The following is an 18,148-nucleotide window of genomic DNA, read 5'->3' as shown; positions in this document are numbered from 1 at the left end:
CTGAATTTAAATATATTTTACTCAGGCTACAGTGGAAACTTGATGAAGATTAAATTCTAGCCGAATCACCGATGAGGTAATATGGACAGCAAACTCAATTTTGTGCTATTGCGGTCTTGTCGCAAAACAAACAAACAAAAAAATCTCAACTTTATGCAACACTTAAGTTCCTCACAAACTAAATACAGCTTCATGTAAAGAATGACTTGCCTTTGATCTGCAATAGCTATTCCATACACATAGATTATCAAAGGATTTTCATGTATTAAAAGATAAACAAGTGAACTCATCCTTCGTTAGCTACTTCCCCATAGCACTGGAAGCCACAGTACAATCTGGTATAAATGAAGGAAGATATTCATTGGCATTACCAGCACCTGCTTAGGCACAACATCTGCTATCCCATTTGTGTTGATCCTGTTGGTCCCCCCACAGCAATCAGCATTGTGATCAGGCAAACAGATTCAGCCTTCCTTACAACTCTAGAAGCATCCTTATTTCCAAAGATACATGCCACGGCTCACATATAAGTGGTTTACACTGCTATCCAAAGGAGAGTTACACCCTTAAAGTCCACTGACTTCAATTGCCTTAGAAGGGCATAACTCTGTTTACATTTGCACTGTAAGGGTTTGTACTGTAATCCCTTCAGGCACAAGCTCAATCACATACTTAAGCCTTGAACTCAAGGGTGGCATAAGGCAAGTCATCCTCTCTCAATCCCAGCCAGTTCTCCCAGTAAAACGGGACTTTAAGTCAGGGTTGCTTTAAGTCCTTGTACATAAACTGGAATGCACAAGAAAACAACATAAATATTATTATTGAAGTGGTTTCAATCCAATTTATGATTTACAGTACACTTACTTGAAATAAGTCCCAATGTTATTACACAAGACACTTCCATCTAAACGTCACTCTTAAAATGCACATTGATAAAGAAGCTTATTTAGAAACTGAAAAAAATCTTCTCAATGGCCCATTATGCACGGTCGCCGAAACGGCGATTTCGGGTCACATGGAAAACGCGGAGGGGGAAGACGCGACGCACACCGGTTATGCACGGGGCGGGGCGTGACGGCGGCAAAACCCAGAGTAACCGATTATGCACGCGGCGATCCGGGCGCCGCTTCTGGTTGCGCCCCGGTCACCCGGAAGCTGCACTTTCTTCTGCGTTTCACTGACGCGGCTTTTTCAGCGGCATGCACCGAAGCTGCAGCTGGTTGCAGCCGGCTCCGTGCGTTATCGGTGATTTTAGTCGCCGCCATTCCACCCCGAATGTGCGCTAAAACCCCCGTGCATAATGGGTCAATCACAGAAACATAAAAAGGACAAAATCTGTGCATTATTCCTTCCATTTCATGTTGAAACCGGTATTATCTAATATTTCTCTTACTGTTTTCAGGAACCCAATGCCTTACCTTCAATCCTAGCTTTCTTTATTCCAGCACTCTCCATATCTTCAAAAGATCGTTTCCGACTTGTGCCTTTACTGAGTAGATTGAGGCTGGTATTCTGGTGGAACCCATTTAATATGCCATTGCTATAGAAATGATTCAGTGGGCAGTTCTGGAGATTCAAGAGCAACTGAGCACATTCCTGGAAGCCCTGGGTATGTGCAAGATCTGCTGCCGTCAGGCCACTGGCATTTCTCAAGCTGTACAATACAAATATATTGAATTATACCCCATAATAAATCTGACCAGGCTGTTGCTGATTTTACTAATTCAGATGATGATGAGAGAGATCTTTGCAACTTCCCATTAAGGGTTTTTAAGTTATCAAATGTTAATTATAAAATATCTCTTAGCACATATCTGTATTCTAGGCAAGGTTTGGGAAACAGTACAATTAAGAATAATTATGTGCCATAAAAATGAAAAGCTTCCTATTTAACTGCTAAAGTTTCTTGCCTGCAGTCTGAAGCATCTGAACTTTATACAAAGCTCCAGACTTCTGATGCAAATCCTGACTTCTACTATTTAATTTGATAAAAGGAATAATCTAAAAGAAAATAAATATCCAAAACAATATTTACAGAACTTAATATTTGTCCATGGCATTTGAGAATCTAACCCAAAACACACCAGTCTTGCTCTTTACAATAAGTAGGTATGCATGTGTAATCAATTATTTACATATGTATCACATACATTGTTTCCTACTGCTTGTATTCTTTATTAAACGTAGTTCTTATTCCAAATATGTGACATTATAAATGGATTTTCCACTATTATAACCTACGATGATCATTCCTTGGCTAAGATGTAGCATTAGATTCTGAGCTTATGAAACAGAAACCAGGACAAGAGAAAGACATTGAAAGTTGAAGAATTCTGTATTTCCATCCACTACAAAATCCATATATATATGTATATAGTTTCAAATATGAATACTAAAGGCTAATGAAGTGTTATCACAGCCGAAGCATAATAGCTGGCAATAGCAAAACACAAAATGATTACTACATATAGAAAAAGAAGATTGTAACTGAGAACAGATGTGTTTACTTATGTATCAAGAAAAAGTGCCCATTACTGTAAGCAAATGGACAAATGAAGCAAGCATTTGATTACAGCTAATTTTTTAGCTCTGCTTGAGGTGACCAAGCAATCATGTTCTAACTCATCCAAGAAATACATAAGCAGTAAGTTCCAGAAGATGTATTTCAAGATTAGCAAGAATTTTAATTGAGAACTGGCTTCTTGACTCTTTGACTAACAGCTCTAGGATGCTTACAAATTTGCATTCTCTCATTAACAGAAGCTGGCATATTCAGTTTATGTGGGGTTTCCACTGAAAAACAAGCAGAAAAGCAATTGGGCTGAACATCTATTTGGAAGCCCAAAAAGTTAATGTATATCACTGAACAAACGGCTTCAATTTGCTGTCTGAAGCAGTCAAGGAACTTGGAAGCATCTGCCAGTGCTACATTGTTGACTCTTCAGCCCAACTATGTGGGTTTTCCTCCACATCCCCCTCCAACCCCATCTGGCTTTGTAGCGAGGACACACCAACTTAGAACTTATGAGCTGCTATCCTTCATACTGTTTTTATATCTGGCACCTGGCATTGTGTTTTACGGCAGTGACATTTGTCACATCCAGTCCTCGTAGCAAATTAATTTGACACCTCTAGATTAGTTGGTAGCCACTGAAAGATTTAGATTAAATGAAGAACAGGAAGAAGTAACCTACAAGGGAAAAATTTCTAAATGCTGAATCCCCAAAAGTGATGACATATACCAAAGGCTTAGGATATATTTGTGACAAGTACCATGCAGAAATGCATCCAGAGACAAACCAGCAAATTAGAGCAGTGCTCTGAATCAGCCAACAGGAGCTATATTAGTAAAATACAAGAGGGTTCAGAGCCTGAAAAAGTTAGGTTTTTAAGGTTGGAAGTGGATTATATTTAACAAGAGTGTAAATTAAAGATACAATACCACATATTTTTGGATGAGATTTCCTTGCTGAGGGAAAAAGAGTATACTGAAGTGTTGCAGGTCAATAGGGTTTGCTGAACCTGATGTTTAACTCAGGTACTGCAGAGTGCTGGGTGATACATTATAAACCTGTAGGAGATTGTTTTCTTGACTTATCCTACAACTCTGTTTAAGTGTTAATATCTACCTCAATTTCCCCCCCGAAAGCAAACTGTTCCTTACTTTTAAAGAGAGATATGCCTGTCAATTTTACTGCAGTTATCAATCCAGGCTTGGGCAAGTTATACTCAGGCTCAAATCCTAACCCCTTGAAACCATTTTTGCTCACATAGTTAGGAAACTGTATTGTAATAGGAATGAAAATTCCTATGGGATGGTACCTTAGTAGCCAGGTCCTAGATGGTATGTCACTATATTCTTAAAGAAAGCAAAATTTGAGCCACTATATCTATGGGCTTCTATGTATCTCTTGCCTTTTGGAACTGTCCATAGAGTTTTCATGGCAAAGATACTGGAGTGATTTGCCATTTCCTTCTCCAGTGGATCACCTTTTGTCAGAGCTCTTTGCTATGACCTGTCTGTCTTGTGTGGCCCTGCACGGCACAGCTCATAGCTTCACTGAGCTACGCAAGCCCCTTTGCCATTACAAGGCAGCGATCCTTGAGGGAGAATGGACTCCAGGGAATGGTAGAGGACAGGAAGGCCTGGAGGATCATTGTCCATGGGGTCGCGGTGGGTCGGACACGACTTCACACCTAACAACAACAAATGTATCTCTTAAGCCTACATAAGATAAAACTCCAAGTAGATACAGAACTTCTTAAAGAAGCAAAATCTTTCAAGAATGCTAAATTGCAGGAATTTAATGAAAGACAATTTTCCTGTCAAAGGATGCAACAAAGGAGAGGGAATGCAGCTTTGTAAATAAAGATGTATCAATGATTTGGAGTTGTAAGGAAATGACAATTAATGCAAGCAAATCCTATTTTCAGAAAAACACACCTGACTTCAAAAAAACACAGATGACAGCTAAAGAAGCCCTTCTGTAAAAACTCCCTTTTCTTAACTACACCAAAACTTTATTTTATCCTAAAGGTTGGTTTAAGCTTAGTATTTACTAATTTTAAAATGGTACTCAATAAGAATGTGTAAGTAAGTCTTCAAGCAGAGAATGCTATGGAAGCTATTTATTCCTATTCCATGACATGTAAAAACTTTCAATTTCAAACATACACCAAAGATGACAAAATAAAGGGATGGTACATTGTTAATAGTGGAATGTCACCTGGGAACGCTTTACTAGATTATTGAAATTAACTAATTAATTAAAACAACCAGTCAGTAATAAGGTAATAATCCTGATCTACATTATTAGTCATAGACCAGCACAAATCTTACCAGATTCCAATCCATCATATAATGTAATATAAATTAGGCCCATGCATAAGATAAAATTCAGTTGGAGGTACATATTCAGAAGGGAATACACATTAACAATAAGTAAAAGAACGGTAAAATTTTATAACTTTAGTCACCAATCATTGGCAAACTCTAAAAATTACTGGGCAAAACCTTGCAGTAAGGGTTTACATCTACAAGGTTTCCTACGTAAGGTTTTACATAGAGCTAACCTAAGCTTTAAACTACTATAGAAAAGCTGGGGTTTGCAGACAGAACTGATTTCTATATTTGTTGGAAAAATGGCTAAAAACATGCCCTATCCTAGTTTTGCATCTAACCATGTCAAGATGTACAATGAATATGCAGGACTGCAGGGTGTTGTGACATAAAAAGATACTATACATTGGCTGACTAGAAAGATCACTACAGATGTGAATACCATCTTCAAATGTATTCTGCTAATAACTACTGTCATAAAAATAAATTATGCACATGGAGAAGAGATTGCTGCCATAAAAACACAGCTACATTCAAAGATTTCGGATAGTTGGCCAAGTTTGGTGGTGGGAGAAGGGAGATAGAAAAAAGTAAGGCATCATGTGAAACATTCCAGAGCATAATACATGCTCACATGAATATGTACACAATATGAAGTGCTTGTGGGGAGAAAGATAATCACTGCTACTAAGAGGTTAGCTCAGGAAAGCTAATATTTTGCTTCAAGCTGTTTGCATGAAATGTACTTTATATATGTCATGTGAGTTAAAAAGCTAACATCTGACCTTTAAGAATGAGGTATATGTAAAAAGGTAAAGGTATCCCCTGTGCAAACACCGAGTCATGTCTGACCCTTGGGGTGATGCACGTGCTTAAAATGCTAAAGATATCAGTGACAGTAGAGTTCTCATCTGCCTCATCCATTTTCCTCTTGCATAATATACTGCTGAGAATCTTTATGACTTTATTAGACTCAGCAAGGAATTTCCTCATCTGTGGGTTTTTCTAGTTTTCCATTTAGCTGTAACCTTTAATATAAAGAATATAAATCCTGCAATACTCCCAGATGAGATTCACACGCAAACAAGCAGGAATGCTCGTATCTCAGCCCAAACTGAATCAAAATGTAATTTGGATTTTACTGTGAGATTGTGAGGCACCTGAAGATTTCTTATAATTGTATTTTCATTTCAATAATGTGAAATAAGTACTGTCCAATGCATGCGATCAGATAACATACCTTTCAGAAGTATTTCAAATAGGACAAAGCCAATAATTAATAAATTTTTATTGCAACAATTTTAAATTTAAAGTTACCAGAACAGCAAGGACAACTATCAAGGTAAAAGTGACATTTCAAAGGAATGTCCCTAAATGTTCCCTAAAAAAGCAGTCTAATTATGTGGTATATATCTGACTTCAGTGAAGGACACCTGGAACCTAGTGTTTTCTTCCTTGCAAAGATCTATCAAGAGCAGGAGATAAGAAGGTAGACTACTAGCAAGTGGTAGATGGCCCATTTGATGGCATGAAAGTACCGTCCATTTATAATGTCACATACTTTGAACAAAAACAGAGACCCACTTAAAATATATTATTTTAATAAAGGGGTATATTTTGAAAATAACCCCCTAAAATGCCACAATATATTCAGCTTAAACATTTTCTTCATTAATGCCATAAGACAATTTAAGAAATTAAAACCTCATTTCTTAATGTAAAATGCCCATTTAAAATATTTAAACTTATAATATATTGTTAGTTTACAAATAAAATATAGATACTTATAATTAGGGTAAGCAAAAGCATGCAAATCTATATATTCTATATCTGAATTCCTAGATTAGCATTAAAACCAATCACCGCAACAAATACCTCAACAGTATGCCTTGTGTGCAGAAAGGAAGCGATACTGAACATTCAATGCCACAACTGTAAGGTTTTCGGAGAAGCACCTGTGGCAGTTTCAGCAGTTTCTATATGGAATGCTCCCCCTTTCTAGGATTACTTGAAAAAATCAAGTCAATTCGAATTACGTAGCTGTAAAACATTGACATGTGTAGTTTTTATAGTTTCAGAATCTTCTCTTTGATTAAAAAAAACGGGCAATGGTGCATAAAACAGGTAACTTATAGCATAAGGGATCACATACTTGCAGGCAACATTAAGATTTAAAGTTATATTAGCATACAAAAAGTGCTGTAGCACATAATTCATTATCATTAAGCCATCATCATGTGACCACCTTAATCATGAGACAGCGCGCCTGACTCAAGCACGGACTCTCAAGCACGGATTTTCATCCTGAAGCCCAATGTAATTCTGTCAGTTCTCTGAAATGTAAACATGATAGGTACTAGAAACAAATTGTCAACTTATGGCTTCTGTTACTTTAAAATTTGGTAACTGGCATCTTAACTAAAATTACTAAGTATGCCTACATAAAAAGATAATACATGGGATTAAAGAATAAACTATCTTGCTACTGTATTCCTACAGTGAAAAATGGTCTTCTATAGAATCCTCAGACACCAGTCCAAGGCTATTAAGCAAAATGTTTAAGACAATAAACTGAAAGTTTTAACCCTTTGGCATCCAAGAATAGAAAGCACAACAAAATGATCTCAAAACACTGATTTAACAGCTACTGAAAAACTGAGAAGCCATTTCCTGAAAACTGCTGCAGAAATTGCTGCAGACACACAGATATTTTGGTGCCACATTTTCATTTCACAGTAATTATTACAATTTAAAATTGACATCTAGCTTTTTATATAAAGGTTTGCTATAACTGTAAGGCTGAGAAAGAAAGATTTATGAATTCCAGTCTATACTAGAGACCAGTTGTCATTTTTGAATGAGACCCTCTTTTTTTGTACCAACTTGTACAATACAGTATCTTCTCACAAAAATTAAGTCTGTAAAAGTTTCCTCAACCATCACCTTAAGTCTGTAGCAGAATTAAACACATGACTTTACAGAGAACTGTTCCTTTTCTCCTTCATTTTCTTTCTGAAGGCAGCAAGCGGAGGAGCCCTGCATTACTGACCCCTCCGGGGTCAGAACTCTGTATTAGACTATGTCTGCTGCTTAATATCTTGCCCCTTCCTTTTTGACATCAGCGGCTGTGTATTTATGGAAAGCGGGCTCAGTGAAGCGTTATGGGGTAGTGTTTTATGCTGCAATTGTTAAGAGAATAGAATTTTGCTACTGATTGGGGTTCGAATTTTTTTACTTTGTTTTTATGATGTATGGGTTTTTTATCTATTATATGTAAACTGCCATGAGCCAGTATTCCTGGGAGTGGCAGTTTATAAGTACAATAAATAAATATAAAATAAATAAAAGCACAAAGCAGTGAGAGAGAATACTGGTTGGTCCCAAGATAAATTATTACTATTTGTAACCCTTCTTGAATAACGTACTCTAAAGCTATGGATAACAGTGTTAGAGTTTCAGTAACTCCTGTGAAAGGAGTTGGGAGGTGATATGGAATTTTGTTCTCCCATGCCACTCTCCTAAAAAATCTTTGGATTAAGGGACTGCCAGTCAGGACATGGTCAAGAGAATATGGACTCATGGGTCTGTAAATATACCAGTGCGTGCATAACATGAACCTTAATAATGATTATTTCTGCAAGTACTGAATTCAGTCTAGTTAGTGATAAAGAAATTAGGGGTTAAAAGAGAACCAAAAAGCCTGAAGCAGAACATCCTTTCTTTGTGGGATGAAATATAGTACTTCTATTAGAGATGAACGTGTATCTGACAGAAAGAGAGATAAAGAAGCCAATAAAAGTGGCTCAGATAGCAATATCTGACACAAAGCAAATATAAACACTAGTTAGTCTTGCAGAATGGGCTACAAAAAAATCCAAGGGACGACTTGAGCAAAGCCAAGGGCAGTTTTTTTGTCCAGTTTTTCAGCTCTAAGCAAATAAAAGTGAAAAGAAACTGTGTACAAACAAGTGTGTATCTATAAGATATCAAAGGTGACCTTTCCAACATTAGCTGGCAAATTAAAGGTCTGAATTAAAACCAGAAATGCTCAAGTTTGCAGAAGCTCAAAAAGGCACTCTATAGGGAAGACATTGAGATTTTATTTAGGAGCATGTAGAAGAGAGCATTTTCCAAACAAAAAGTCAGCTTCACAGATGTGCAGTAGCTATGAATTTGTGGAAAACATCTGGATTATGAACAAAGTTCTGTTATCAGAGGAGACTGTATCCACCTAGTACTCAAGCAGTAATACTGAGTTTTGTGGACACCTTTTCATCTTCAGCCACCACATCCACTGCTGTTGCTAGTGCTTTCTCTAAATTTGGCTAGACAGCGACATCTCCTGCCTGTGATATTACTGATGATATAAGAAAAATAAAGACCACCTATAATAACTAAACCACTAGAGAGTGCTTGGTCAAAATTGTATTACTATTTGCTAGCTTGAAACCTCTTTCCATATTCATGTGACTTCACGTCACTAAGAGTCTCATTTGAGACTAACAATTTAAAGAGAAAAATCTGGGCATTAATGTGGTCTGGGGGGGGGAAACCTTCAGGGAACCAATTTAGTAAAATAAATATAACTGAACACTACATTAGAAGATCCTACTGGATTACACTTAAGAGATAGAAATTTGAAACCCTTTGCAACCAAAGGGTGAGAAAAAGGTAACAATGTATTAAGATTAACTTGAGTTAGAACAAATGTAATAGTTGTAAATATAAAGATTTAATCTGGCAAAAAACCCTTACACAAAAAGCATTGTTCAACTAGATTAAAAAAGGGAAAGCCAAAACAGGGATAAAAATGTATGGCAGTGCAAGTGACAAAATAGGAATGGTCAAGAATCCCAGAATATGTGTTAGCCTGAATAGTCAGCTTTCAGCAAAGCTATAGTTTGTGGGATGTTTTTTCCCCCTTTTCAACCCCAGTAACAAAATGAACAACTATCATAGACAAAATATAGTTCTGAGAAAACTGATTTAAGCACACAAAAAATTAGAAACCTTATCTCCCTCATGACAAAAAGTAATGTCTTCTATTCCTTTTACATGGTTACCATTTAATTTACACTTCTATTCCATCCTTTCTCCTAAGAACCCAGGGTAGTATATATTGGACTTCCCTTCTCCATTATTCTTTCCTTTCTGAGATGTTATGATTCTCTATATCTGCTCCGACAGTGGGATAAATAATGCAATGTTCTCCCTGACAGTTTCCTAGAAACAAAAGTTGATGCTGCTCAGCAATAAACATCCCTTTGCCCTGAAACAGTCACAGCAGTGCCAATTTCCACAGCTCATGACTAAATATAGAGATCTCCCATCTTCAAATTCTAATCTAATCCCAATAAATATGAACACCAGATGCTCTCAAATGAAGACTGATTTGTCAATCCTCATTGACATTGCCCTCAACAGTGCCACCTGCAGGTAAGCAACCAGAACGTCTCCATAAAAACAGAAAACTAGGAAGCTGATCTCGGAATGTTCAGTTTGAAGATAAACAGGTACTAAAAAGGAACCTATGGAAGAAATGCTGCAGGATGAAGTAATTTATGATCACAGCACTGAATGTATATTTTCATATGAACCATCATCTGTGTGTCACCATTATAAAAGGTTTGAAGAAAGGACACAAGATGAGTAAGATGTCAAGAACATGAACACCAAACGATAAATAGTATCTTTAACAGAACTTGGCCCACAAAAGAAATGACATTCAGTATATTGTGAAAACATTTACTATGGTTCGGTGAGGATGCCTAACCTGGCATTATCAATTTTTGTCATCGTTTGGCCTCCAAACACTTCTGCATCTTGGAGATGGGAATGAACTTCTGGGATACTGAACTGAGAAGATGGAAAACAGAAGCGAAGCAAACAAGCAGCCCTAAATCATTACTTCCTATTGCATATATGGAAAGCATAGCTTAAATTCTAAAACCATTGTTAGTACATATAGTGGTTTAGAATCAAATGAGTTGAACCTGTATGTTCTAGCCAAATCTATTTGTTTAGTAGCATTAGATAATGGCCGTAACCACTGTCAAACAATTTAGATATTCACAATCTTATTTTGTCATTCAAAATTGGATATGGAAGTAATATTTATCATTTTGGGGACATAATTTAACATAATTGCACTGCACATTCATAGGGCTTCTGCAGAGCTCTACTTAGATTATGAAAGTTGATACATGAAAAAAATGATAATGCGGCACCCACAGGTTTAGAAACCTTCTGTTGTAAAAGAACATTAAACTCCTTTATTTTATTTGCCTCAATCTCTCTTTCCTATGATAATTAGTTCCGATGAATCCAGACTGGACCTTCATCAAAAAGTACCCCCAAATGGTGATCGTATCCTTTGAAACTTGAAGATAATAAATAGAAAAGGTAAAAGAATACAGACTACTGCAAGAAATGCAGTTTAAAGCCCGTTATTGTTGTTCAAACTGTTTTCTATGTGAGAGTTATAAAAGCAGTCTGTAACTTTTTCTTGTCTAATGAAAGCTACAAGCAATCTGTGAAACTATATTTTAAAACAAGCAACTGTGTATTTCAGAAATCATTTTATATTTAAGGTCACTAAATGTCAAACTAAAAAGTCAAAGGAAAACATGGCACCAAAAGCTGCACATATGCTGGCACAAAGTTACATACTGACACATGTGCTATTCTCATTCTCAGTCATAATGAATTCACTACTATGGATAATCCAAAATATGTATCCACATTAAAAAGTTACACCTCAAACCTTTTACTGATATGAGGACATTGGGACCACCTGCTTCCCCTCTTCACGTGTCCTTGAACACTGAACCAAAGTTAATGGAGCAACCATGTTTATGTCTGTTGGGCATACTGTGCACAGAATATGCTCCAGCTAAAATGAAAAGGTAAATACCACAAACATATCAAAATATTTTTCACTGGGTACATTTAACATTGCTTTCTCTTAAATATACACAATTCAAAGATCCAATTTCAGCAACAGGGAAAGCAACATATCACCTTAATTTAAAATACTTTTTATTTATCTCAGAAATGCTAGGTCATTCTTTTTATAGGACTAGATTAGAAGTTTCAAAGAAATTACCACATGCTAAGGCCCTTCGGTTCCCAACAAAACTGATGTGAATTTGTTTAGTATAAATTAAGTGCTGTAAGCAGCAAATTATCCATGTTTTGAATCATTTAAAATATAAAACTTCAATGTATACTTATTTAACAATAAGGCTTCATTGAGAAATCTTGCCGATGTAGGTTTTTTCAAGAACCAGAAGGCATATCTCATTTTTAACTGTAAAAAGCTAGTTACATGAAGATACTGGGAACATTACTAAATATATATTAATAACTGTCCAAGACATTTTAATGTGTATGGTTAAAACCAACCTCAGGTAGCGACAACCAATTTCAGCAGAAATCCAGGTAACACTACGTGATGTTCATATTTATGTGTGACTTTATAAGTACTGTTAATCTACTGACTGAACACTTTGTCATTTGTACCATGAGGTTAGTTAAGATTTTAAATATGCTGTGGTAAAGACAATACTGTGAAACTGTTATTTTCCCTCAAGATGGTAAGAAAAAATATGACCCAGTCTGAGCCTGGGTTTTCAGATTTGGATGCCTAAAATTTCCAAAGCCATATATAAGAACAAAAGGATATAATTATCAGGCTATTTTAAATAGCCAGATTTGAAACTAGCATTTTAGGACTTCTATCCTTGCTGCAGGATGGATACTTCACCCCTAACCTGTACAGAACTCATTCCTTTAACAACCGAATAGGTTTATTCAGATAAAAGTATAAGTTTGTGCCTCCTACCCAATATATCCAATACCAGACAGTATTTTTTTTGTTACATAAACGGTTTAAATTCTACTATATCCTGAATAGATTGAGCTAGTTTACAGACAAATTAATTTTATTTCTACATTATGACACTATTCCAGTTTAATTCCAAGTGTGCCTATTTTTGATAAAGTTCTTATGGGCAATGCTGGATGCTGCACTTCTGTTAGATGATCAATCAGATCATTTACTGTGTTCAGTTTTGGATACTACAGTTGAAGAGTGATGCAAACAAACTGGAGTGTGTCCAGAGAAGGGCAACAAAGATGGTGAGGGGTTTGGAGATCAAGACGTACGAAGAAAGGTTTGGGGAGCTTGGTCTGTTTAGCCTAGAGAGGAGACGATTGAGAGGGATCTGATTACAAGTATTTAAAAAGGTGATAGAGGATGGAGAAGAGTTGTTCTCTCTTGCCCCAGATCCAATGGGATGAAATTAATTCAAAAGAAATTCTGTCTCAACATCCAGAAGAAGTTCCTGACAGAGCAGTTTCCCAGTAGAACAGGCTTCCTCGGGAGGTGGTGGGTTCTCCATCTTTGGAAATTTTTAAACAGAGCCTGGATAGCCATCTGACAGAGAGGCTGGTTCTGTGAAGGTTCAAGAGGGTGGCAGGTTACAGTGCATGAGCAATAGGGATGTGAATGTCCTGCACAGTGCAGGGGTTGGACTAGATGACTCAGGAGGTCCCTTCCAACTCTATGATTCTATGAGAACTAATGGCAAATAATTTATTTAAATTTATAGACTGCCCTGTCTGGTGAAGTGGACTCAGGATGGTGGACAACACGCACTACAGTTAATTCTCTCCCAGAGGAATGTGTGTGTGTTTTGTAGGAAAGTTGCACACCTGCTTTTTCTAGATTATATTGTCTGGGCTTTGCAACATGCCTTGAGCTGCCGTAGTCAGCAGGAAAGGCAGCATATAGATATTTCAATATTCAACTATTTATTTGTTACCATGTCTACTGCGGTCTTTCTCAACACACGATTCACAGAATTTTAAAGCTTTCACAGCTAGCAGAATTTTATATAGTTATTCGGCAGATCTGCAAATTATCATTTGATAAAAGCCAAAAGAAATTGACCTTTGATAATCAGGTTCTGATCTTTGATTGTTCCTCATAACATGCAGCACACAGCAGTAAGAAATTGCCTGTTTTCTTTTTCCAAACCAGGACAGCTGCTTTTCTTTAGAAGGCCGAATTTTCTTATAAAATGTGGGTAAAAGCAGAAAAAGGAGGCTAGCAGTACTTATAGCATACTCCCCAGGAATAAGTGGCAGAGAGAGAGAGCAAGAGCACAAAAGAGGTCTGGCTGGGCAGGAGAGACCTATGATGGCTGAAGAACTTCCTCACTCCTGTACAGGTAGAAACAAGTGTTTATGGACCATATTTGTCCACAGCCAATTGTCACAGGCTTAAAATCTTTATGTATAAAGCTGGAAATGGGAGGTACTGGGAGAAGGTAGACAAGAAGGGAATTTAGTTTTGCTTTAATCAGCTGAATTTTCTGTATTGGGCTGCTCAGGAGGAATGTAAACCTTCAGTTGTGACATGCTGATCTGTTAGTTTGGATAAGAAGGGAAAAAAGGGTTAATTGTCTTTAGCAACTTGGAATATTCAGATGGTTTTAAAAGCTCGTGTCACCTGTTTTCACTAGTAGATACTTGAAATAAGAGGATGGGGCAGATTACTGAAATTTTGTTTTCTGTCTTTTCTGCCACATCACAATGTGCAATCCAATTACAGATATGGTAGAAAAGTCACTTCACTCATAATCTGAGGCTCTATTTACATGTACAGATAAGCAGGCTTAAAAATGTAGGCTATTAACTTTTCTTATCAGGAAAGATGCCAACTAGACATCAATTAGTTTTAATCTGGTACTATTTGACATGTTCAGTTCTCTTCTACGAATTCTTTGGGTATCATTCAGACATATGGCGCAGAACAAACCTTGGAAGTCCCTAGATTTGTACTTTTACTATCCCTGTATGTATTCTGAATAAGACATAGTTCGTCTAAATCCGAATGATGGTCACCAATGTTCATTCCCTATAAAGAATGAGCCATGATTTGTCATTATGTTTAAATGCAGGCACTAAGTTGCACATTTTGTACCTTAACAGTAAGATGGGAGTGCTGGACAATGTATTAGCCCAGGCTATACTTGGCTGCTGTTGCTAGTGTTGTCTGGAATTATCCCTGTACAAGGCCCCTGCTGTTCTAATTCAGTTCCTTTTGTAGAGCTCCCCTTCTTTCTTGCTTTACTATCTTCAGCTTGTTCCCCTTACTCCTTTTCACTGGGTTGGATTTCAACAATATTCAACATTTTCACTGCCATTATTTCACATACTGAAGAAATCTCAGGTGTGTAATAGGCAATACGATCTTGACTGGCTGCACATATTGAAGAAATCTCAGGTGTGTAAAAGGCAGTACGATCTTGGCTGGCTGCAATAAACTACTATACAACTCAGACTCTGTGGAGCAAGGAGCAATACTGATGGGAGAATTTTTCCATCCTAAGAGAAAAGGACTGCAAAGAATGGTGTCTGATATTCCATCAGATGGACCCTAGAAGTCAAGAAAATATGTGGAAATCAAGCCCCATGAGCTCCAACCAATGGGCCTATCTCAAGGTTATATGAAAATGCTTTTGTAAGTAAAATAATTACAGCAGGTAAAACTATAAAAAGCCCTAACTGATCTTTTCTCAAACCATGAATGTTCAACCTGATAATGTCTGAAAGTACAGTGAACTGAACAAGTCAGCACCAACTGACTGAAGTATCTTGTAGCTGCAATTCTTGCGTGAACTGAAAATAAGTTAATTTAATTAACTTTAATGACCTTTGGGGTTTAAATCTAAGATGCAATTCTAGTTCTTCAAAATAACAATGGCTTTATTTTAGGCATCCATATATGAGGCAGGCTGTAGGCCCTAAACATGGTAAGGGGAATGGATCAATTTTCAAGCAAGACTCATGTTCAGCAGGGCCAAAATTTCTTGGAGAAATAATTATACTGGATATAGTCTTTAAAACCCAACTGTCTTCAATAAAACATAAAATATTTAGAAAAATGTATTGTAACTATTGCGTTTCAGTATTACTGATCATTTAATGGAAACCAAAGGGTTAAACAAGCAGTGAATTCTCTTATTCTACTAAACTAGTAAACTTCATCTTTTGAAATATGATACAAAATATTACTTAAATAAAACTAGCTGAAAAAGAAACTATGAATGTCATTATTTACATTATTATAAGCTATACAGCTTATACTCAACATTTATAGTGAATACGGCATCCACTTTGTCCATGCTGTATATTGTCATGGTTTGTGAGATTTTCTGAATGTACGAGGAACATAAAACCTTTAAAGAAAAAGTTAAATTGCAAGAATAGAACTCTAACAAAAGGGCACAGAACATGCACATCTACAACTCTTTTGGGCTTTTCTGTCATATTTTAAAGACAGATACACAGTATTTTAAAATTTCTAAAAAGTGAAATTAATACTATAAACTCAAAAGTTATACTGAAGAAGACTCCATCAAAACTGACATCTCTTTAAAAAGGAAATGACTAGACATGTTAAAGATATAGCACTTAGTGTCATTCAACATGTCTAATTTAGAAGCTCTCAGTAAGCTGCCAACTGTATGGCTTTTTGATTTAGTTAATATCTGTGTATACTGCTCTATGTTAGTTAACTAGACACACAACTACTAAGAATATCCCCAAACCTTACTTACTCTATCTGAGCTCCATGAGCCACAAGGGCACTTATGGAGTCCATGCTGCCAGACCGAGCGGCTTTATGAATAGGAGTTTCACCAACATAATCCTGCAAAAAATGTAGTATATTAGTATCAAACACGAATGGTCTAAACTAAGAATGGACTACAGGATGCAGTGGTAAGAGACATCTATACATCAGCCTTGTAAACAATTATCTGAATGCTTTGGGCAGAATATTGCTGGATACTTCGCAGTTGATGGAGAAAGTTGCTGGCTGTGCCACTTCCCTTCTGATTCGGCCAAGACATATGCTCTGCGACTTTTTAGTTACTGCCATGGACAGAACACCTGCAAAATTGCAAATGGGTTCAACAGCGGCACCTCAGAGACCAAGAAGAGTTCAAGAGTATAACCTGTTGAGGGTCAAAGCTTTGTCCCTGAAACTCTTGTTGGTATCTAAGCTGGACTCAAATGTGTCCTACTGTACACCAACAAAGCTACCCTCTGACACAAAACTGCAGGTAAAAACGCTTGTTCTCCCTCCCCAACTACACTAATTTGAGTAAACTAACAACCGAAGGGGAACAGAGAAAGGACAGGGACAAGAATGATCATATGTCACTGTGTGGATCACTGTCTTTGAACCATCAGCAGGAGCCAAGTAAAGTGATTAATGGCAGCAGCAGAATGGAGGCAACTTCAGAGAGGAAAGCTAGGGCACTCTAGATCACTATGAGAAACTTCAGACACAAAGTCACCCTACAGCCTCCAACTAGTTCTGTTCTTTACTCCAAAATGAGCTTTCAAAGCTACCGTTTTATCCTGGCTCACCTATCAATGGCCTGGATCTAGAGCAAAATTTCCACCAGTGCTAGACCAGCAATGTACTGAAAAAGCTTGTGCTAAGTTGTAGTCCAACTGGAATGTCTTCTTGTGCAAATAATTGCAATACGTCTATTGCTTGAGCAAGCAGAATTACAATGTGTGGATTTGTGTTTCTGATACAGCATCACCAGACCAAAACAGCTTGCCTTTGCAGCCTCCCTATTTTTTTTTCTCCTTGAGGTAATACTCTGCAAGCTCTTCCTTTCTACATCACTCACCGTTTTGACTATTGTGTGTGTTTTGGGGTTTGTTTCCCCCCATAAATGCCCCCTGGTGTTGTTTTTCACTGAACTGTCTCTTTTTAATTTCTCTCAAATTAACAAAATTTGATAATGTTGTCAGGTTTACTTCCTGAAGGGACATGTAGAGCACACTAATGTCCTCAGAAAGCTTGACAGACAGCATATATAAATCCTGGCAGGTCCCGTCCCAGGCAGACGTATGGAAGATGAATTCATTCAACTAACATCTTTATTGGGGCTCCTTCTCACCAGAGTTGCAATTCAGCTTCACCCAGCCCCTCTGACACTGTATCCTCGCAGTGCTTATCCACTGGCCACCCTAATATGCACTGCATGGAAGCTTTAAAGCCCCCGTAACAAGCAAGATTGTTCTGATTACCCCCCATCCAAGGCCTGATGGTATGCTCCCTCCGCTACCAGCAGCTGCAGCCCTCAACCAGCCTCTCTTTACTGACTGCATGTCCTGCTGCGCCTGCACCATGGGCAGACACCCCTGCCCTTCTGCAATGGGGCTTCCTATCAGCCCTTCACCGATAGACCTCATGGTAACAGTCAGATAAGCTCCCAT

General features: G+C 37.4%; 1 protein-coding gene across 3 annotated transcripts in view; it reads right to left on the bottom strand.

Annotated features, from left to right (window-relative positions):
• Positions 1-18,148, bottom strand: part of ANKRD10 (ankyrin repeat domain 10) — a 62,273-nt gene that overhangs the window by 6,124 nt on the left and 38,001 nt on the right. For all 3 annotated transcript variants that reach the window (XM_077343766.1, XM_077343765.1, XM_077343767.1), the window contains exons 3-4: positions 16,468-16,559; positions 1,419-1,654 (exon numbers count right to left, since the gene is read on the bottom strand). In XM_077343766.1, coding sequence (XP_077199881.1) covers positions 1,419-1,654; positions 16,468-16,559 — 328 coding nt within the window. The remainder of the gene's footprint in view (positions 1-1,418; positions 1,655-16,467; positions 16,560-18,148) is intronic.

The sequence above is a fragment of the Paroedura picta genome, chromosome 6 (genome assembly GCF_049243985.1).
Source record: "Paroedura picta isolate Pp20150507F chromosome 6, Ppicta_v3.0, whole genome shotgun sequence".
NCBI classification, from domain to species: domain Eukaryota; kingdom Metazoa; phylum Chordata; class Lepidosauria; order Squamata; family Gekkonidae; genus Paroedura; species Paroedura picta.
This window is presented reverse-complemented; position numbering and strand designations above follow the sequence as displayed.